Here is an 18,134-nt window from a genome sequence, read left to right as displayed (position 1 = left end):
CCCTAACATTCCCACATCCTTCCCTCACCTCTCCTTCCTCCCACACGACTTCTTCCTCTCCTTCTTCTTCTTTTTATCACAGGCGCACCATCTTTTTCCCCGCTTCGTCTAATTTTTATACTCCCGACAAAGATTCGGAGATACGACGGCGGGTAGGGACGTGATTTGGTCTGAGATTGATAGAGGAGGGCGAAAATCTCTCTCTCTCTCTCTCTCTCTCTCTCTCTCTCTCTCTCTCTCTCTCTCTCTCTCTCCTTACCAGCTCCGACTAACGGGACGAATTACCTAACATGCTGAAGAAACCCAACACACCTTTGCAATCCCTCGCTCAGGAGAGAGGAGTCCTACGGGAGAGAGGAGTCCTACAGAAGAGGTGTCCCACAGCATAGGAGTTCTACAGGAGATAATAGTCCTACAGGAGAAGAGTCCTTCAGGAGAGAGAGGAGTCCTATAAGAGATAGGATCCCACAGGAGAGAGGAGTTCTGCAGAAGAATCCCACAAGGAGAGGAGTCCCACAAGAGAGAGGAGTCCCACAAGAGATGGGAGTCCTACAGGAGATGAGAGTCCTATAGAAGAAGAATCCCACAGGATAGGAGTCCTATAGAAGAAGGGAGTCCTATAGAAGAAGGGAGTCCCACAGGAGTTGGGAGTCCCACAGGAGTTGGGAGTCCCACAGGAGTTGGGAGTCCTACCGGAGTTGGGAGTCCCACAGGAGTTGGGAGTCCCACAGGAGTTGGGAGTCCCACAGGAGTTGGGAGTCCCACCGGAGTTGGGAGTCCCACCGGAGTTGGGAATCCTACAGGAGTTGGGAGTCCTACAGGAGTTGGGAGTCCTATAGGAGAAGAATCCCACAGGATAGGAGTCCTATAGAAGAAAGGAGTCCTACAGGAGAGAGAAGAGTTCTAAATGAGAGGAGTCCTACATGAGAGAGAGAGAGAGAGAGAGAGAGAGAGAGAGAGAGAGAGAGAGAGAGCCAAACCTGTTTCCTACGCGCCCCTGCGGCCGTATTTGTTTCTGGCCGACGTCCTTATCACAGCGCTCATCGAAGGGCCCCGTCTTTAGCAGGCTATCCTCCTCTGTATCTTGCATGTCCTGACTTCATATTTGTTTTGGCTTTTTTCAAAACATTCTTTTTTCTTTTTTCGGAACGCCGAGATCGGAGCCATTAAGTCTGCCGTTTTGGAAAAGTTTAGTTTTTTATTTATTTATTTATTTAATTTTAGTTTTTTTTAGTATTCTGTAAAAGAAAACTATTGTGCCGGCTTTGTCTGTTCGTCCGCACTTTTTCTGTCCATACTTTTTCCTGTCCGAACCGCACTTTTTCTGTCCGCCCTCATATCTTAAAAACTACTAAGGCTAGAGGGCTGCAAATTGGTATGTCGATCATCCACCCTCCAATCATGAAGTATACCAAATTGCAGCCGTCTAGCCTCATTGGTTTTTATTTTATTTAAGGTTAAAGTCAGTCATAATCGTGCGACTGGCAACGATATAGGCGAGGCCACCACCGAGCCATGGTTCGAGTTTCATGGGGCGCGGTTCATACATCATTATACAGAGACCACCGAAAGATAGATCTATTTTCGGTGGGTTTGATTATACGCTTTACAGAAAACTCGATTGCGACGAAGAATCTTCGGCGCATTTTTGACTTTTTTGTAGACCTTTATTCTCGGTGGGATATGTTTGAAATAAACAGATGTGAGACATTATCATCGCGTTTGTTATTTTTCTCTTGTTTTGTTATATTATTCAAATGATTTGCAATCACAAATAACCGAAAGATAAATCTCCTAATATGCTTATATATTAAGATCAGAATCAAGTAAAAAATGCGCCGAAGTTTCTGTACAGCCGAAAATAGATCTATCTTCCGGTGGTCTCGGTATAATGCTGTATGAGCCGCGCCCCATAAAACTTTAACCATGGCCAGTGGTGGCCTATCATATATCGTTGCCAGAAGCACGATTATGGCTAACTTTAACCTTGAATAAAATAAAAACTAAAGAGGATAGAGGGCTGCAATTTGGTAAATTTGATGACTGGAGGGTGGATGATCACCATACCAATTTGCAGCCCTCTAGCCTGAGTAGTTTTGAAGACCTGAGGGCGGAGAGAAAAAGTGCGGACAGAATAAAGTGCGGACGGACAAACAAAGCCGGCACAATAGTTTTCCTTTACAGAAAACTGAAAATGAGGAGGATGATATAACATGCACGCCCGCTTGTGTTTGCGTGTGTGCTTGTGTGTGGTTGCTTGCGTGCGTTTGAGAGTAATTTATAGGAGTAAGGGGGGGGGCGGGTTTCGGGGGTGGGGGGTGGGAGCGCCGAGCCATTAGCAAATGTCATTTCTCTCAGCAGAAACCCAAAGGTTTATGATTCAGTCGTTAAGTTGATGCTGGTAATAAGGTCATCGACTCTGCTATACGCAACGCCTTCTACAACTCTCGCCTGCTCACGGAAGCGAGTTCTTTTGAATCACGTCAAGAAGTCCTTTGCCTCTCTCTCTCTCTCTCTCTCTCTCTCTCTCTCTCTCTCTCTCTCTCTCTCTCTCTCTTTATGGAAAGCAGCCTGTACGTTGACCTCTGATCTTCCGGGCGCCCTATTTGGAATTCGATAAATCTCACTTATTGTTATTCGCAGTCTTATCCATTGGCTCACGTGTAAGTATACTCCTTATTTGCAACGTGTTCAGCTTCAATCGCGTGTTGGGAGGAAGAGTTTTTTTATATATAAATCAAGTAAAATATGGGTGGAAGTTTCTTCGGCGCATGAAACTAACCACGGCCCGGTGGTGGCCTATGCTACATCGTTGCAGAAGCACGATTATGGCTAACTTCAACTTTAAATAAAATAAAAGCTACTGAGGCTAGATGGCTGCAATTTGGTATGTTTGATGATTTGAGGCTGGATGATCAATATGCCAATTTGCAGCCCTCTAGCCTCAGTAGTTTTTAAGCTCTGAAGGCGGACAGAAAAAGTGCGGGACGGGACAGACAAAGCCGGCACAATAGTTTTCTTTTACAGAAAACTAAATAAACAGGCAAAAAGTCTGTTGCATGTTAGAGATTCCATCTAACCATAAATAAAAGAAGAAATTTGGTCGCATGATGAAAGCATTCCGTTCAATTATTATTATTATTATTATTATTATTATTATTATTATTATTATTATTATTATTATTATTATTATTATTATGGAAGAAGCCCACCAAAGAGGCAATTGACTTGCAATTCATGGTGTTCATTAGGAAAAAGTAACAGAAGGTAAAGGGAAATACAGAAAGAAGAGATGTCGTTTATTAAAAAGTAAAAAAATTAATAAATTAACAAGCAAATAAAAATGCATTAAAATGCAATGAGAATAGTATTAGGAAAATAACCAATAGCCGAGTTCAGAGGCATTTCGCCTCGCCAATCAAGAAAGAAGGATATATATTGCTGTTGGTGGCGTTCAGTCTGATTAAAAAGGGAGAAAATTATAAGAATAATACAAAATCGCCGGCCATGCGCCGAACCAGTCAACTGGTCATTCCAGAATTCAGTTCCTGGAAACATCTAGCAAGCAAACCTTCTGCCCAACGCAATGGATCTTCTTCTGGAACTCAAACACCTCGAAGTAGTCAGTCCTGGAAGCATCCAGCGAACAGGCCAACTGTCCGATTTTATGTGGTTCATCTGGACCTCAACCGCTGGAAACGTCTGGCGAACCAACGGAATTTCCAGCGGATTGGCACTTCTAGAACTCAAATGCCTGGAATAGATCAGTCCTGAAAGTGTCTGGTGAGCCACCTGCTGTCCGACGCATTGGTCCTTCCTCTGGAAATCAAACGCCTGGAAGAAATCAGCCCTGGAAACGTCTGGTAAACCAGCTGACTGCCCAACGCACTGTCCATATGTCCCTTCTTTTAGAGTTTAAACGCCTGGAAGGAATCAGCCCTGGAAACATTTAGTGCATGGACTGACTATCCGACGCCATTGTTCCTTCTGTAACTCAACGCCTAGAAGAAATCCTTCCTGGAAACGTCTGGCGAACCACCTGACTGTCCGACGCATTTTTCCTTCTGGAACTCAATCGCCTGGAAAAAATCATTCCTGGAAGCGTCTGGCGAACCAATAAACTGTCCAGCTCTTTTGTCCTGGAACTCAATCCCTGCAAGGCCCGGTCTAACAGACCGAATGTCCGCCGACCAAAGTCCGCCCATCTGGAACTCATCCCCTACAAGAATGACCACGCAAGAGCCACTGGAGCGAAGGCGGAGCTCCCACCGGGACGGAGGGAGAATCGATTAACTTTCCAGGCGTCCAGGTTATTGGAACTCCATATTCCCATGACTGTTAATGACGTTCTTCGGATTTACCTGCGATTATTAGTCCGGGGGCGAGGTGGGAGGGGTTTCTCGGGAGGCTAGCGGGTCCTTTAGGGAGAGGAAAAAGTGAAATTAACTCTCGTTAAGTGGGGAGAGATGGATGGATTGCTTTGGGAGAAGAAAACCGCGCGTTCGAGGTTAATGAAAAGATTTGGAAAATCTCTTGAGGTTTTTCGTGATTACTTTTTTTTGGGTTAGTTTCTGAAATGATAGACGAAGGTTATTATTATTATTATTATTATTATTATTATTATTATTATTATTATTATTATTTATTATTATTATTATTATTATTATTATAGTTGAATCACACCACTGATTTTGGTAACAAATTCTTGAAATAACCGAAGATAATTTTGTACTATTATTAGAATTATTGTCAAAATTATTATTATTATTATTATTATTATTATTATTATTATTATTATTATTATTATTATTATTATTATGGTTGAATCATACCTATGATTTTGGTAGCAAATTCTTGAAATAACTGGCAGTTTTTGTTATTATTATTATTATTATTATTATTATTATTATTATTATTATTATTATTTATTATTATTATTATTATTATTATCATAGTAGAATCACGCCGCAGATTTTGGTAGCAAATTCTTGAAATAAGATTGTAATTTCTTATTATTATTATTATTATTATTATTATTATTATTATTATTATTATTATTATTATTATTATTATTATTATTACTGATAAGGAGACTCGAGCAGGTTCTCGAAAGCTCTCGCTTGTAGATATATTTCTTATATATATTTTTACATTTACACAATCGTGGATTTCTTCACCATTTTAGTGACTCGTGCTATTATTATTATTATTATTATTATTATTATTATTATTATTATTATTATTATTATTATTATTATTACCGGAACCAAACCAGGGAATTCAACATCACCAAATTCATAAATTTACCCAAGCAATTGCTCTTTTTAAAACGCTAAATACCGCTAAAAAGTGCCGCTTACTTCAGAAACACCCCCACCTGTGCCAAGTGCGGACACCATTGACTTAAAGACCACCTTAAACCCCTTTCTCTTCCGCTAAGTAGGTGACGGAAAAGTGCCAGTGAAATCCTTGACACTTTGGCCAGGTTAAAAATATCTGGAAGCACATTTCCAGTTAGACAAAGGTTAATCTCGGGAAATCGACTTTTGTTATAATACGCTGGAAGATCTAGGTTTGCGATGGGGTTCTTGTCTTAATATGATCATAATAATAATCCAGTTAGACAAAGGTAGTCTTTTTTATTTTGCGATTATTAAATCGACTTTATTATTTTATGGCTATAGGTTCTTGTCTTAATAATAATAAAATAAAAATGATAATAATAATAATAATAATATGATGGATTTCTTGTCTAAATAATAATAATAATAATAATAATAATAATAATAATAATAATAATAATGTGATGGGGTTCTTTCTTAATTCTCCTCGTTCGTCTGAGACTAAGAGATCTGAGGTTTTGTCGATAGTAATAATATGATGGAGTTCTTGTCTAAATAATAATAATAATAATAATAATAATAATAATAATAATAATAATAATAATAATAATAATAATAATAATAATATATACCCACAGCAGCATGAGTCCTGAAATAGGGAAGCTAATCCACAGTTGTTTATGGGTATAAATGTATTCAAAAATAAATCTAAACAGAGAACTTTTGGAATCTGTTCGAATCGCCTTTTCCAACAAATACCCAAAAGTTCTCTCTACAGATTTATCTTTAAATATATTTGTACCCATACACAACTGTGGATTTGTTTCTCCAATAATAATAATAATAATAATAATAATAATAATAATAATGATAATAATAATAATAATAATAATAATAATAATAATAATAGGTCTTCAATTGTGAAGGTACCATGTAGAAAATTTTCAAATGATTGTCTCGTATTCCTTGCATATTTTTATCATTTTTTCATTAAGGAATTGTCATATGGAGCTTGATGGGGAGAGGCGGTGCAGGGGCGAGGGGGTGTGGTTAGAGGTGAATTGGAGGGGTAGGGGTTTTAGGGGGCGTGCTGATGAAGAATAGGACTTATTTCTCCCCCATCTTTAGGGAGATAACATCTACGTCATCAGGTATCTCCCCTAGACTCCTCCCTAGATCTCATTAAAATCTTTGCGTATGTTTTTTTTTCTCTCTTTCTCAGCGTGTGATTGATTTCTCTCTCTCTCTCTCTCTCTCTCTCTCTCTCTCTCTCTCTCTCTCTCTCTCTCTCTCTCTCTCTCACATAATGCGCCTGAATTTAGGACATGTATACATACATGGTAATTTCTCTTAACAGTTCAGCACGCTGTTTTTTTTTTTATTTTTTTAGGTCCTATAGAATCAAAACCTTTTCATTTTTCAATTAATTAATAGATAATTAGTTCATTAACTGATAGATAATGATCTCAAATACATAAAACAAATGAGAACGTAAATGTCTCATTTTTGGTACCTGAACAATTCTTGTATATTTCACAAAGATTAATTCTACAGTATTTTTTTTTTTGTATGTCTTATAAGATCGATCCTGTAGTCATATTCAAACGTAATATTATTTCACTAGTCAGTCTCATTATCAATTATTTATATTCCACTGTAATTTAACAAAAACGTATTTAATATAGTAAGATACTGAGAGATATCTTAGGTAAGTTACATTTCAATCAACTTTACTCAGACATTTGAAACATCTTCGGGTCTCTGGCAACTCAGAATCCTGATGACGTCACTGCGTGCCGAAAGGCCAGCGGTAGTGACCCTCTCGGGAACTCTTGCTGATTGCGATGCCAATGAAAGACAAAAACGCTCATATATGTGCGCTCGCGCGCGCTGCCATCGGACTTCGCAGTTCATTAACATTTTGACCAACAACTGGGATCGTAATTTAATTCGTAGCAGGGGACTTTGTTGGATGTCCTGAGGGCGGAGTTAGGAGGCGGAGTTGAAGGTGGAGGAGTAAGTGGTTGAGGATCAGTCGAAGGACGGCAGGATATTATTCTCCTCCTACTGTCCTTTCTGTTACTGATGTTCCCTCCTCCTTCTTTACCTCCTCCTCGTGCTCTTCTTCCCTCATAAATTTCATTTTGCCATTATTTGTTTCTCGTTATCAAAACAGTAGGCATTTCTGCTCTTATTTCCTCTTCCACTCTTTCTTCTTTCAGTTTCTCATTCTTCTTCTCTTGTTTATCATCTTTCTCTTCTTCCTTTCCTCCCCTCAACTATTTTCCTCCTCCTCCTCCTCCTCCTCCTCCTCCTCCTCCTCCTCCTCCTCCTCCTCTTTTTTCCATGTCAAGACTTCATTTCTCTATCATTCTGGCTTACTGTCAAAGGGTATGAAGACTTATTAGGATATCTCCTTCCCACTATCAACCCCCATCCTTCTTATCCTCCTCCTCTTCCTTTCCTCCATTTTATGACCATTCGCTTCTCGATCACTCCATCCACAGCATCTTAATTGGCTAATTTATCCCTGCGTCCTATCGTCTTTCCAGTAGGTCTTCGCGAGCGAAGTGCCTCATTCCAGGAGTAATAAATGGGACTCCTGGATTCACTGACAGGCTCTTTTGATTCCTAAACTGGCGATTCTTGTTGGTGCTGCGAGAGTCATGTTGTTGTTCTTGTTGTTCTATGTTGTTGTTGTTAGATTAGTTTAGCCTCGTGCCATCATGGGCTCTTGAAGGTTATTTGTGAAGCCTGGAAATGATGTTAGTATCTCTGAGACTAATTTTGACTAAGTAAGGACTGGTTTCCAATAGACGTCTAAAGACAGGACACATTTTGGACAATACAATTTTTAAGAATACGATTCTCTCTCTCTCTCTCTCTCTCTCTCTCTCTCTCTCTCTCTCTCTCTCTCTCTCTCTCTCTCTCTCTCTCTCAAAACTTGCTGACACTACCAAAGGAAACATTTTGGACAATACAGCTACCCATAGTTTTAAGAAAACATTCTCTCTCTCTCTCTCTCTCTCTCTCTCTCTAAACAATAATATTTTCACATTCTCTAAACAACAATATTTTTTCAAGACAAATTTCAATATAACTCTCTCTCTCTCTCTCTCTCTCTCTCTCTCTCTCTCTCTCTCTCTCTCTCTCTCTCTCTCTCTCTCTCTCTCTCAACAATAATATTTTCATATTCTCTTACAGAAAAGCTTCAAGGAAAAAGTCTCAAGAATCTGTAACTACTCTCTCTTCTCTCTCTCTCTCTCTCTCTCTCTCTCTCTCTCTCTCTCTCTCTCTCTCTCTCTCTCTCTCTCTCTCTCTCTCTCTCTCTCTCAGATCTTATTTACGTTAAAAAAAAACCCAACCTGGAACGGAAACATCTAATGAAAACTATTTATTTCCCCTTTTCCAGGACGTCGTGAGAGCAGCTTCCAGCACCATCTTCGTGGCCACCAGAGGTCGAGCCAACTTCCGAAGTGTGAGGGTACTGGTGCCCTCCAGCTGGAACGTGGCCTTATGCCCCTCGCTGGGGGACCTGCAGTCGACGAGAGGAGAGACCTGGGACGGCGCTGACCTCAGGGTGACCCAGGGAAGGCACCCACGACACGGACCCAGGCCATGGACTTTGCATACCAAGGGATGCGGGCAGACTGGAGATTACATCTCGCTCGGGCACGATCTGCTTCTCTCTAATGACACGATTATTAATGGTGAGTGGGATCGAGTTTGGGTAAACGTGGTTTTTTCATTCTCCTGCAGGTTTCAATTTCCGTGTCACTTGTGACGGACTGTGTGAGTGTGGAAGCGTATGTGTGGATGTACTGTGTACGTAATACGCATGCGTACACACACACACACATGTACACACACATGCAAAGGGAGCAAGACTAGGATGGTTCCTACTAAATGATAAACGTTATTGGAATAGTATAACCAAAATATGGAGTATAATATATATAAATATAATTCAGACAGTAAATCCTTCCAGAAATGAACCTGAGGTAGTAAACCTTTTAGGGATTTCAGACTGGGGCAGTGAACCCTTGAGGGATCGCAGAGGTAATTTACAGGTAGTAAACCTTTTTCAGAGGTAACTCAGAGGTAGCAAACCTTTTCCAGAGGTAACTCAAAGGTAGTAAACCCCTTTCAGAGGTAGTAAACCTTTTTCAGAGGTAACTCAGAGGGAGTGAACCTTTTCCAGAGGTAACTCAGAGGTAGTAAACTCTTTCAGATGTAACTCAGAGGTAGTGAACCTTTTCCAGAGGTAACTCAGAGGTAGTGAACCCTTTTCAGAGGTAACTCAGAGGTAGTAAACCTTTTTAAGAGGTAACTCAGAGGTGTAAACCTTTTCAGAGGTAACTCAGAGGTAGTAAACCCTTTTCAGAGGTAACTCAGAGGTAGTAAACCTTTTCCAGAGGTAACTCAGAGGTAGTGAACCCTTTTCAGAGATAACTCAGAGGTAGCGAACCCTTTTCAGAGGTAACTCAGAGGTAGTGAACCCTTGAATTTATCTAGGAAGGGAAGCAGAGTTCTTACCCACCTGGCGTGAAATGTGGTGAGTGATTTAACCAAGTCAATGGATCATTACCTGCTTAGGATTTACGCTCCGACAGCCTGGGACTCATTACCTGGGTGTGTGCTCAGAGAGAGAGAGAGAGAGAGAGAGAGAGAGAGAGAGAGAGAGAGTCAATAGTTTTAAACTCTTGAAACTTTACTATAAGAGAACAAGAAATAATTTTATATATACTGTATATATATATATATATATATATATATATATATATATATATATATATATAGAGAGAGAGAGAGAGAGAGAGAGAGAGAGAGAGAGAGAGAGAGAGAGAGAGAGAGAGAGAGAGAGAGTCAGTCAATAGTTTTAAATCCTTGAAACTTTACTGTAAGAGAACACGGAAATAATAGTGTTGAGAGAGAGAGAGAGAGAGAGAGAGAGAGAGAGAGAGAGAGAGAGAGAGAGAGAGAGAGAGAGAGAGAGAATAGTTATAGATTCTTGAAACTTTTTCCTTGAAGCTTTTTTCTGTAAGAGAACACGAAAATAATATTGTTGAGAGAGAGAGAGAGAGAGAGAGAGAGAGAGAGAGAGAGAGAGAGAGAGAGAGAGAGATCAAAATACCTGGGGAATGAATCCTCCCCTCCATGTGTGGGATTACTTCGTCGGGAGTGAAACAGGTACTAGACGTTACTATCTTACCCCATAAACTAAAGAGAGAAGAGAGAGAGAGAGAGAGAGAGAGAGAGAGAGAGAGAGAGAGAGTCAGTCAAAATTAATTGAAAACAGCTTTTATCATAAGAATTCCATTTCTAAATGAAAATACATTTTAAAAATTCGACAAAAATTAGCTGCAGATAACCATTACGCCATCGCTTATAATATCGACTCATTCGACGTGAATAATACTTCATCCCTGTCGACGCACTGACGTATTCGACACTTATAAATCAAAAGGGCTTCGATAACCTCGTTGAGAGAGAGAGAGAGAGAGAGAGAGAGAGAGAGAGAGAGAGAGAGAGAGAGAGAGAGAGATGCTGATGAATCACCATCATGAATTACTATGATAAAGCCCCTTTCTACCTCCGTGGTATCAGTATATCATTTTGGCCGCAGAGATTCCTGCGTGAGGCCACGGCGGAGATTTAGAAGGGTGGGCCCAGGGTAACTAAGGGACGTATCCCCTGTAAAATTGGACTTCAACTAAGTATATTTCGGTTTTGAGGCTTAGAATTGGACTTCAACTAAGTATATTAGGTTTTTGAGGCTCAAAATTGGACTTCAACGAAGTATATTACGTTTTTGAGGCTTAGACTTGGACTTCAACTAAGTATATCACGTTTTTGAGGCTTAAAATTGGACTTCAACTAAGTATATTACGTTTTTGAGGCTTAAAATTGGACTTCAACTAAGTATATTACGTTTTTGAGGCTTAGAATTGGACTTCACCTAAGTTTACTACGCTTCGAGGCTTAAAATTGGACTTCAACTGAGTATATTACGTTTTTGAGGCTTAACAGTGGACTTCAACTAATTATATCACAATCTGGAGGCATAATTCTCCCATTTTGATAAGTTTTCTTACACCTAACAACTTCAAAAACCCCCATAGAAGTGATATTGACATTCCCGTTTACGGTGTTCAAAGATGGCGGAAAGAGAAGCATAGACGAGCGCGAGAATGGCCAACCTAACATGAGCGGGTGCTCAAGGGTGGGATTACACTGATGATCACGTGACTCCTGCTCGTGTATCAAAATAGAGAAGGGAAACCTTTGTAACAACTTCTCTTCGTTATTACGGAAGATTCTTTTAGATGATGGATGGAATTTTATAATAATACTGCTGCCAAAACGTTGTTTATGATGCTCGCACCCACCTACCCTCTCTCTCTCTCTCTCTCTCTCTCTCTCTCTCTCTCTCTCTCTCTCTCTCTCTATATATATATATATATATATATATATATATATATATATATATATATATATATATATATATATATATATATATATATATATATATATATATATATATATATATATATACATATATGTATGTATATTTATATTAATATATATAAAATGGAGAGAGAATGCACCATAAATAACGCTTAGCGTAGCAGGATTTTATATATGAAAAAAATATACTCTCGGTTCAAGGGAAGTGTTTTGAATATTTATTATTATTATTATTATTATTATTATTATTATTATTATTATTATTATTATTGCCAATTCCTCTTAGAATCACTTGCCATTTTCCGAACACCTCAGGTCCCGGTTCCAGTTTTCGACTAAAAATTATAAACTTTATAAAAAAAAAAATAATAATTTTAGGCAATGGGAGACCCGTTACAACATCCATGAGCTTTTTCATTTAGTTGTAAATAAGGAGATACATTTTAAGGTAAAGTTTTCCTATGGTTAAGGTTTAAACTATTGTCAAAGGTTTAAAACAGCAAGGGAAATAAGTTCATCCGCGATCGATTACAAATTGAAGTTTTTTTGCATTCAAATGATTTCATCCGCTAATAACATCATTAGGCTTTGCGAGCAATCCCGCCTTTATAAGGATAACTCAAGTTTTTAGTTTTCTGTAAAAGAAAACTATTGAGATGGCTTTGTCTGTCCGCTCGCACTTTTTCTGTCCGCCCTCAGATCTTAAAAACTACTGAGAATAGAGGGCTCCAAACTGGTATGTTGATCATCCACCCTCCAATCATCAAACATACTAAATTGCAGCCCTCTAGCCTCAGTTTTTATTTTATTTAAAATTAAAGTTAGCCATAATCGTGAAAGTTAGCCATCGTGCTTCTGGCAACTATATAGGATATGCCACCACCGGTCCGTTGTTAAAGTTTCATGGACTGCTGCTCATACAGCATTATACCGAGACCACCGAAAGATGGGGCTATAATTGCGCCAAAGAAACTTCGGCGCATTTTTTACTTGTTTCCTTCGTCGGAGCTTGCGTAATATTCACAATGTTTAACATCCATCCCCCTAATTTATATAATCGCATATCTACCCATTAACTCCATTTATCACCGCCTGTTTACCTCTCGCGTCTTCAAGGAGATATCAATAGATTCTCGTTAGTTACGCGAAACGGCCATTTTCCTCTCGGTAACAATAGAAGAAGAAGAAGAGCGGGGAAAAAAAAAAGAAAACAAACTCCGAAGGTCCGCTGGATAATCTTTCGCCCCTCGGATCATAGAGATGGGAATCCCAACTCGATAGCGCGACTCGGCTCCGAAAAGAGCGGCCGCCATATTTTGCAATCAACTCCACAATAGAAGGCTTCCTTTTCACAAAGATTTTTTTTTTTTTTCTTCTTTTTTTAATGGCAGTTTGTTGGTCTTGAAGAGCGAGATAGACGCTTTTAGTCGGAGTTCGCGGTGGGCAAGAGGAGACTCATTTTACTCATTTTTATTTATCTCTTGACGGTCATTTGTGGGTACGGGAAAATTGATGGGCGAAAGGTGACGATAGGGGCTGTTTGATTTGCGAATTTTTGAGAGAGAGAGAGAGAGAGAGAGAGAGAGAGACAGACAGACAGACAGACAGACAGACAGACAGAGAGAGTTTGTCTCTAAAATTTTATTATTATATATTATTAATACCCCTGATGTTTCCAAATGTTTATTTCCTAAAAACAATCACATAGAGAGAGAGAGAGAGAGAGAGAGAGAGAGAGAGAGAGAGAGAGAGAGAGAGAGAGAGAGAGAGAGAGAGAGAGGAAAAATTTCATTAATATATGATTATTAATACCCCTGATATTTCCTCATGTTTATTCCTAAAAGCAATCACATAAGAGAGAGAGAGAGAGAGAGAGAGAGAGAGAGAGAGAAGAGAGAGAGAGAGAGAGAGAGATTTCAAATTTAAAGAGAGAGAGAGAGAGAGAGAGATTTCAAATTTAACCAAAGAGAGAGAGAGAGAGAGAGAGAGAGAGAGAGGGGGCTTGGAATTCAAATTTAACCAAAGAGAGAGACAGACAAACAACCAGAGAGCGAGAGAGAGAGAGAGAGAGAGAGAGAGAGAGATATAGGGGGCTCCTTTCAGCTTCTTTTCCAAGCCTTCCGACCTCATTATCTCCTTTCTGGATGAATGGAGGAGAAAAAAAAAAAACTCTTCTGGGTGAGGGCCGATGATGGTTACGCTCCCTAATGCCTCAAAGAGTCGAACCTGGAGCGTAACAATATGCTCCTCGGAGCTAAAGAGATGAGGTTTGGCTCACTCAAGAAAAGGCAGTGTTTCCAGTGACCTCAGCACAAGGATGTTGGCTGAATAGATAAATACTGATTTTTATGAAAGATGGGGGAGATAGTCAGCCATTTTTGCTTCTGTTATTATTATTATTATTATTATTATTATTATTATTATTATTATTATTATTATAATTATTATTATTATTATTATTATTATTATTATTGTGTAATAAAAATCCACAATTATATAGTAAATGTATTATTTTACATAGTAATATATTTGCTATATAATTGTGGATTTTTATTGCACATATTGTTCTTCATGAGATTATTATTATGCGGTCGAGCGTTCTATGAAAAAACAAAAGCAATAGAATATTAAATTTTGACGTTTATATGACAAACATTGCAAGCACAGAATGAGTAGTTTATTCTTCCAAAATAACTGCTGCTGATACTAAAACATCTACTGTAGTAATAATAATAATAATAATAATAATAATAATAATAATAATAATAATAATAATAATAATAATAATAATACAAGTTCCGGATGTGCAAACGGAAAAAAAAATCCTGACATTCGTCAGATCTTTGACCCATTCAACTTCACTTCTTTTCTCTGCAACATCCTTAAGAGATGACGGCAAACCTCTTATAACCTCTTCTTTTCGAACCCCTTTATCTCCCTGCCTCTTCTCCCTCCTCCTCCTCCTCCTCCTCCTCCTCCTCCTCCTTATTTACTTCCTTCTCCCCCCTCCTCTTTCCTCATCCCATTACCTCGTTAAATACTCCCTCAGTTTTGTTCCCTAATCGCTCAAAAGACGCACCATTCCCAGACCTCCTCGCTCTCATCTCCCTAATATCTTGATTGCAATGCCCTCCTCGTAAAAAGCCACAACTTGTTGACAAGTGCTGTTTGCCTCGACAAGAAAAAGCTTATTGGTTTTTTCAGTGTTTTTTTCGGGTTTTATTCATTCATTCACATGTCAATTATCGTTATTATTATTTAGTTCATTATGTTTGGTTATTTTGGCGTTGAAAAATAATTGAAATCTTTATTTTCGTGTTTGAAATAAATTAATTCATCGCAGAATGACACCGTCAGTATTCGTGAGAGTTCCGCAGTGCATAACATGACCCTTTCATATCCCATCTCATTACCTTTCCACGTCGATTCTCCCGCTTTTTCCAAACACATCTTTCCCGTTTCCGTCAAGCTGTCCATTCGTTCCCCTGTCAATATACCCTTTCGACAGGCTCGCAATCTTCGCGAGACTGAAATGTCGACGGAATGACGGGAGAATGAGCCCCACAAAAAAGACGGGGAGTGACCATCTATAATAGAGCTGACCCCCCCAACCATATCCCCTCTCCTCCCCTCCCCCCTACCCTCGAATACCCCAGCACCCATTTATATTCTCAGGGGAACAAGCATCATTCCAGAGAGAGAGAGAGAGAGAGAGAGAGAGAGTCTTGTAGGTACCCTCTGGCTTTCCCGTAAGGTGGAGATAATGGTTTCCAGATCTCTCGAAAATTAGTTTCTCTCTCTCTCTCTCTCTCTCTCTCTCTCTCTCTCTCTCTCTCTCTCTCTCTCTCTCTCTCTCTCTCTCTCTGTGTGTGTGTGTGTGTGTATTTTTGTGAATATGTGTAGCGAAAATTATTTCCAGAAATCTTTGACATTCTCTCTCTCTCTCTCTCTCTCTCTCTCTCTCTCTCTCTCTCTCTCTCTCTCTCTCTCTCTCTCTCTCTCTCTTTCTCTAATGAGACATTTCCAAAAATCTTAGAAGCGTACCTTATCTCTCTCTCTCTCTCTCTCTCTCTCTCTCTCTCTCTCTCTCTCTCTCTCTCTCTCTCTCTCTCCAACCCAATTACTTCCTCTAAATAGGAATTTTTACACGGTCCATTTCGCAACGCCGTATCATTTCCCTTCCAGTCTCGTACTGGAAAGGCCTGGAACCGATGCTCCGGGCGACGCAACTACTCTGGAAAAGCAAAAAAAAAAAAAAAAAAAGAAAACGATGGAATGAGAAACAGAAGAAAATTAAAAATGGATGAAAAAATTAATTGTTAATTGAGTTTTGACCTCCATTCCGTTCCTTTGTGGTTCTTCGACTGTCAGAGTTGTAAGGTTTCTTCGAGTGCAGTTTTTTTTTTTTGCAGTGCAGTTTTTTCTTGTAAAATTTTTTTTTTTTTTTTTAGTGTTTTTTTGTCAGTTGTTTTTTCTTGTAATAATTTTTTTTTTTTAGTCTTTCGAGTGTTTTTTTTTGTGCAGTTGTTTTTTCTTGTAAAAATTTTTTTTTTTTGAGTTTTTCGATTGTTTTTTTTTGTGCAGTTGTTTTTTCTTGTAAAATTTTTTTTTTTTTAGTCTTTCGAGTGTTGTATTTTTAATTGGTGTTGTTGCTTTTTCTTGTAAATTTTGTCTTAGTCTTTCGAGAGTTTTTTTTTTGGTGCTGTTGTTTTTCTTGTAAAATTTTTTTTTTTCTACGATTCCTGCTCTAATAAATATATATCTGAAAATGACAGGTATATGTATATATGTATGAGAGGCAATGGACTTTTATCCTTCTCTTGGTCAGGTCGGAAACGTGACCTCCTTGAGATTATGGTGACACGGGTTCGTTTCCCGCTACCGGACGTCACAACCACTTCCATTTCTTGCACTTGAATCTTAAGGCTTTGTAGTGACAAGCGTATCCAAAAAAACCGCGAAGAATTCGAGAAGTTAAGAGGGCATTGTTGCTATTACAATTACATATGGATCTGGTAAAAAAGTGACCAGTAGATTCTATATATACATATATATATTTATATATAATATATATAAATAATATATATATATATATATATATATTATATATATATATATATATATATATATATATATATATATATATATATATATATATATATATATATATATATATATATATGTTTATATATATAATAATATATAAAATATCTACTCATATATAAATAACATAATTACGAACCCGCCATAAATAAACATGAAGTCTCATTTGAATATAATTGTAATTGATGTGAAATCAGGTTTGTTTTCCCATCCACTTAACCCATCGCCGAGCAAAGGAAAACAAAAACATAATTATTCCAATTTTTATACCATCGGTGAGCCATAAATAAACATGAAGTCATTTGATGGCGCTTTGCATCGCCGAGCGCATAATTATTCCAATTTTTATATTGCAAACGCGCCGAGGTAAAACGAGGAAGATAGAAAATGAGCGGACGGACAGACCAAGCCGGCGCAATAGTTTTTCGTTACAGAAAACTAAAAAGGCCCTAGGATATTCACAATATGAATTAGTCTCTGAATAATGATCATAGATATATGTACAGAAAAATTGTTATTATTATAAAGGAAAACCATTAGTAAGCCACAGGATATTTTCAATCTTTTGAAACCTAAAATCAGAAATACCACACACCCACAAAACAGCTGAAAGTGAACGACACGGAAATCGTCCAATCAACATCCGGGTTTCGAAATTGTCTCTCTTGAATATGGCGTCCCACTGGCATACATCGCCCAGAAGATGATGATGATGGTGAGGGTCTCCTCATTACGCTCTGGTCACCGTCATTATCTCCCGTGATTACCATTTGGACCACGCGCCCTCCGGGAGAGTAAATAACTGACCTAGAATTCAACTGATTGTGGCGTGGCCTGGCGCTCGGCCGCGAGTCAAGAAACGATTTACCCCTGGTCACCTAAGCACTCTTGCCCCCGAGCAGAATGTGACCTGAGGTGACGGAGAGAGAGAGAGAAAGGGCTGCGTTGCTAAGATTTTTTTGAAATAGTTCTTATTACAATTACACACACACACACACACACACACACACACACACACACACACACACAGAAAGGGCTGTGTCGCTAAGATTTTTTTAAATGTCTCATCACAGAGAGAGAGTGTTCGTTTCTAAGAGTTTTTTGAAATAGGTCTCATTACAGAGAGAGAGAGAGAGAGAGAGAGAGAGAGAGAGAGAGAGAGAGAGAGAGAGAGGTTGCATTTCTAAGATTTTGTTTAAACAGTTTCACCACAGAGAGGGA

The 18,134-nt window shown here is 38.7% G+C and overlaps 1 protein-coding gene across 1 annotated transcript in view; it reads left to right on the top strand.

Annotated features, from left to right (window-relative positions):
* LOC136849917 (calcium-activated chloride channel regulator 1-like) overlaps positions 1–18,134 on the top strand; it is a 57,679-nt gene that overhangs the window by 30,402 nt on the left and 9,143 nt on the right. The window contains exon 2 of the mRNA XM_067123435.1: positions 8,755–9,052. Within this exon, the coding sequence (XP_066979536.1) occupies positions 8,755–9,052 (298 nt within the window). The remainder of the gene's footprint in view (positions 1–8,754; positions 9,053–18,134) is intronic.

The sequence above is a fragment of the Macrobrachium rosenbergii genome, chromosome 21 (genome assembly GCF_040412425.1).
Source record: "Macrobrachium rosenbergii isolate ZJJX-2024 chromosome 21, ASM4041242v1, whole genome shotgun sequence".
NCBI classification, from domain to species: Eukaryota; Metazoa; Arthropoda; class Malacostraca; order Decapoda; family Palaemonidae; genus Macrobrachium; species Macrobrachium rosenbergii.
The sequence above is the reverse complement of the archived record's forward strand: the minus strand, read 5'-3'. Positions and strand labels throughout refer to the sequence as shown.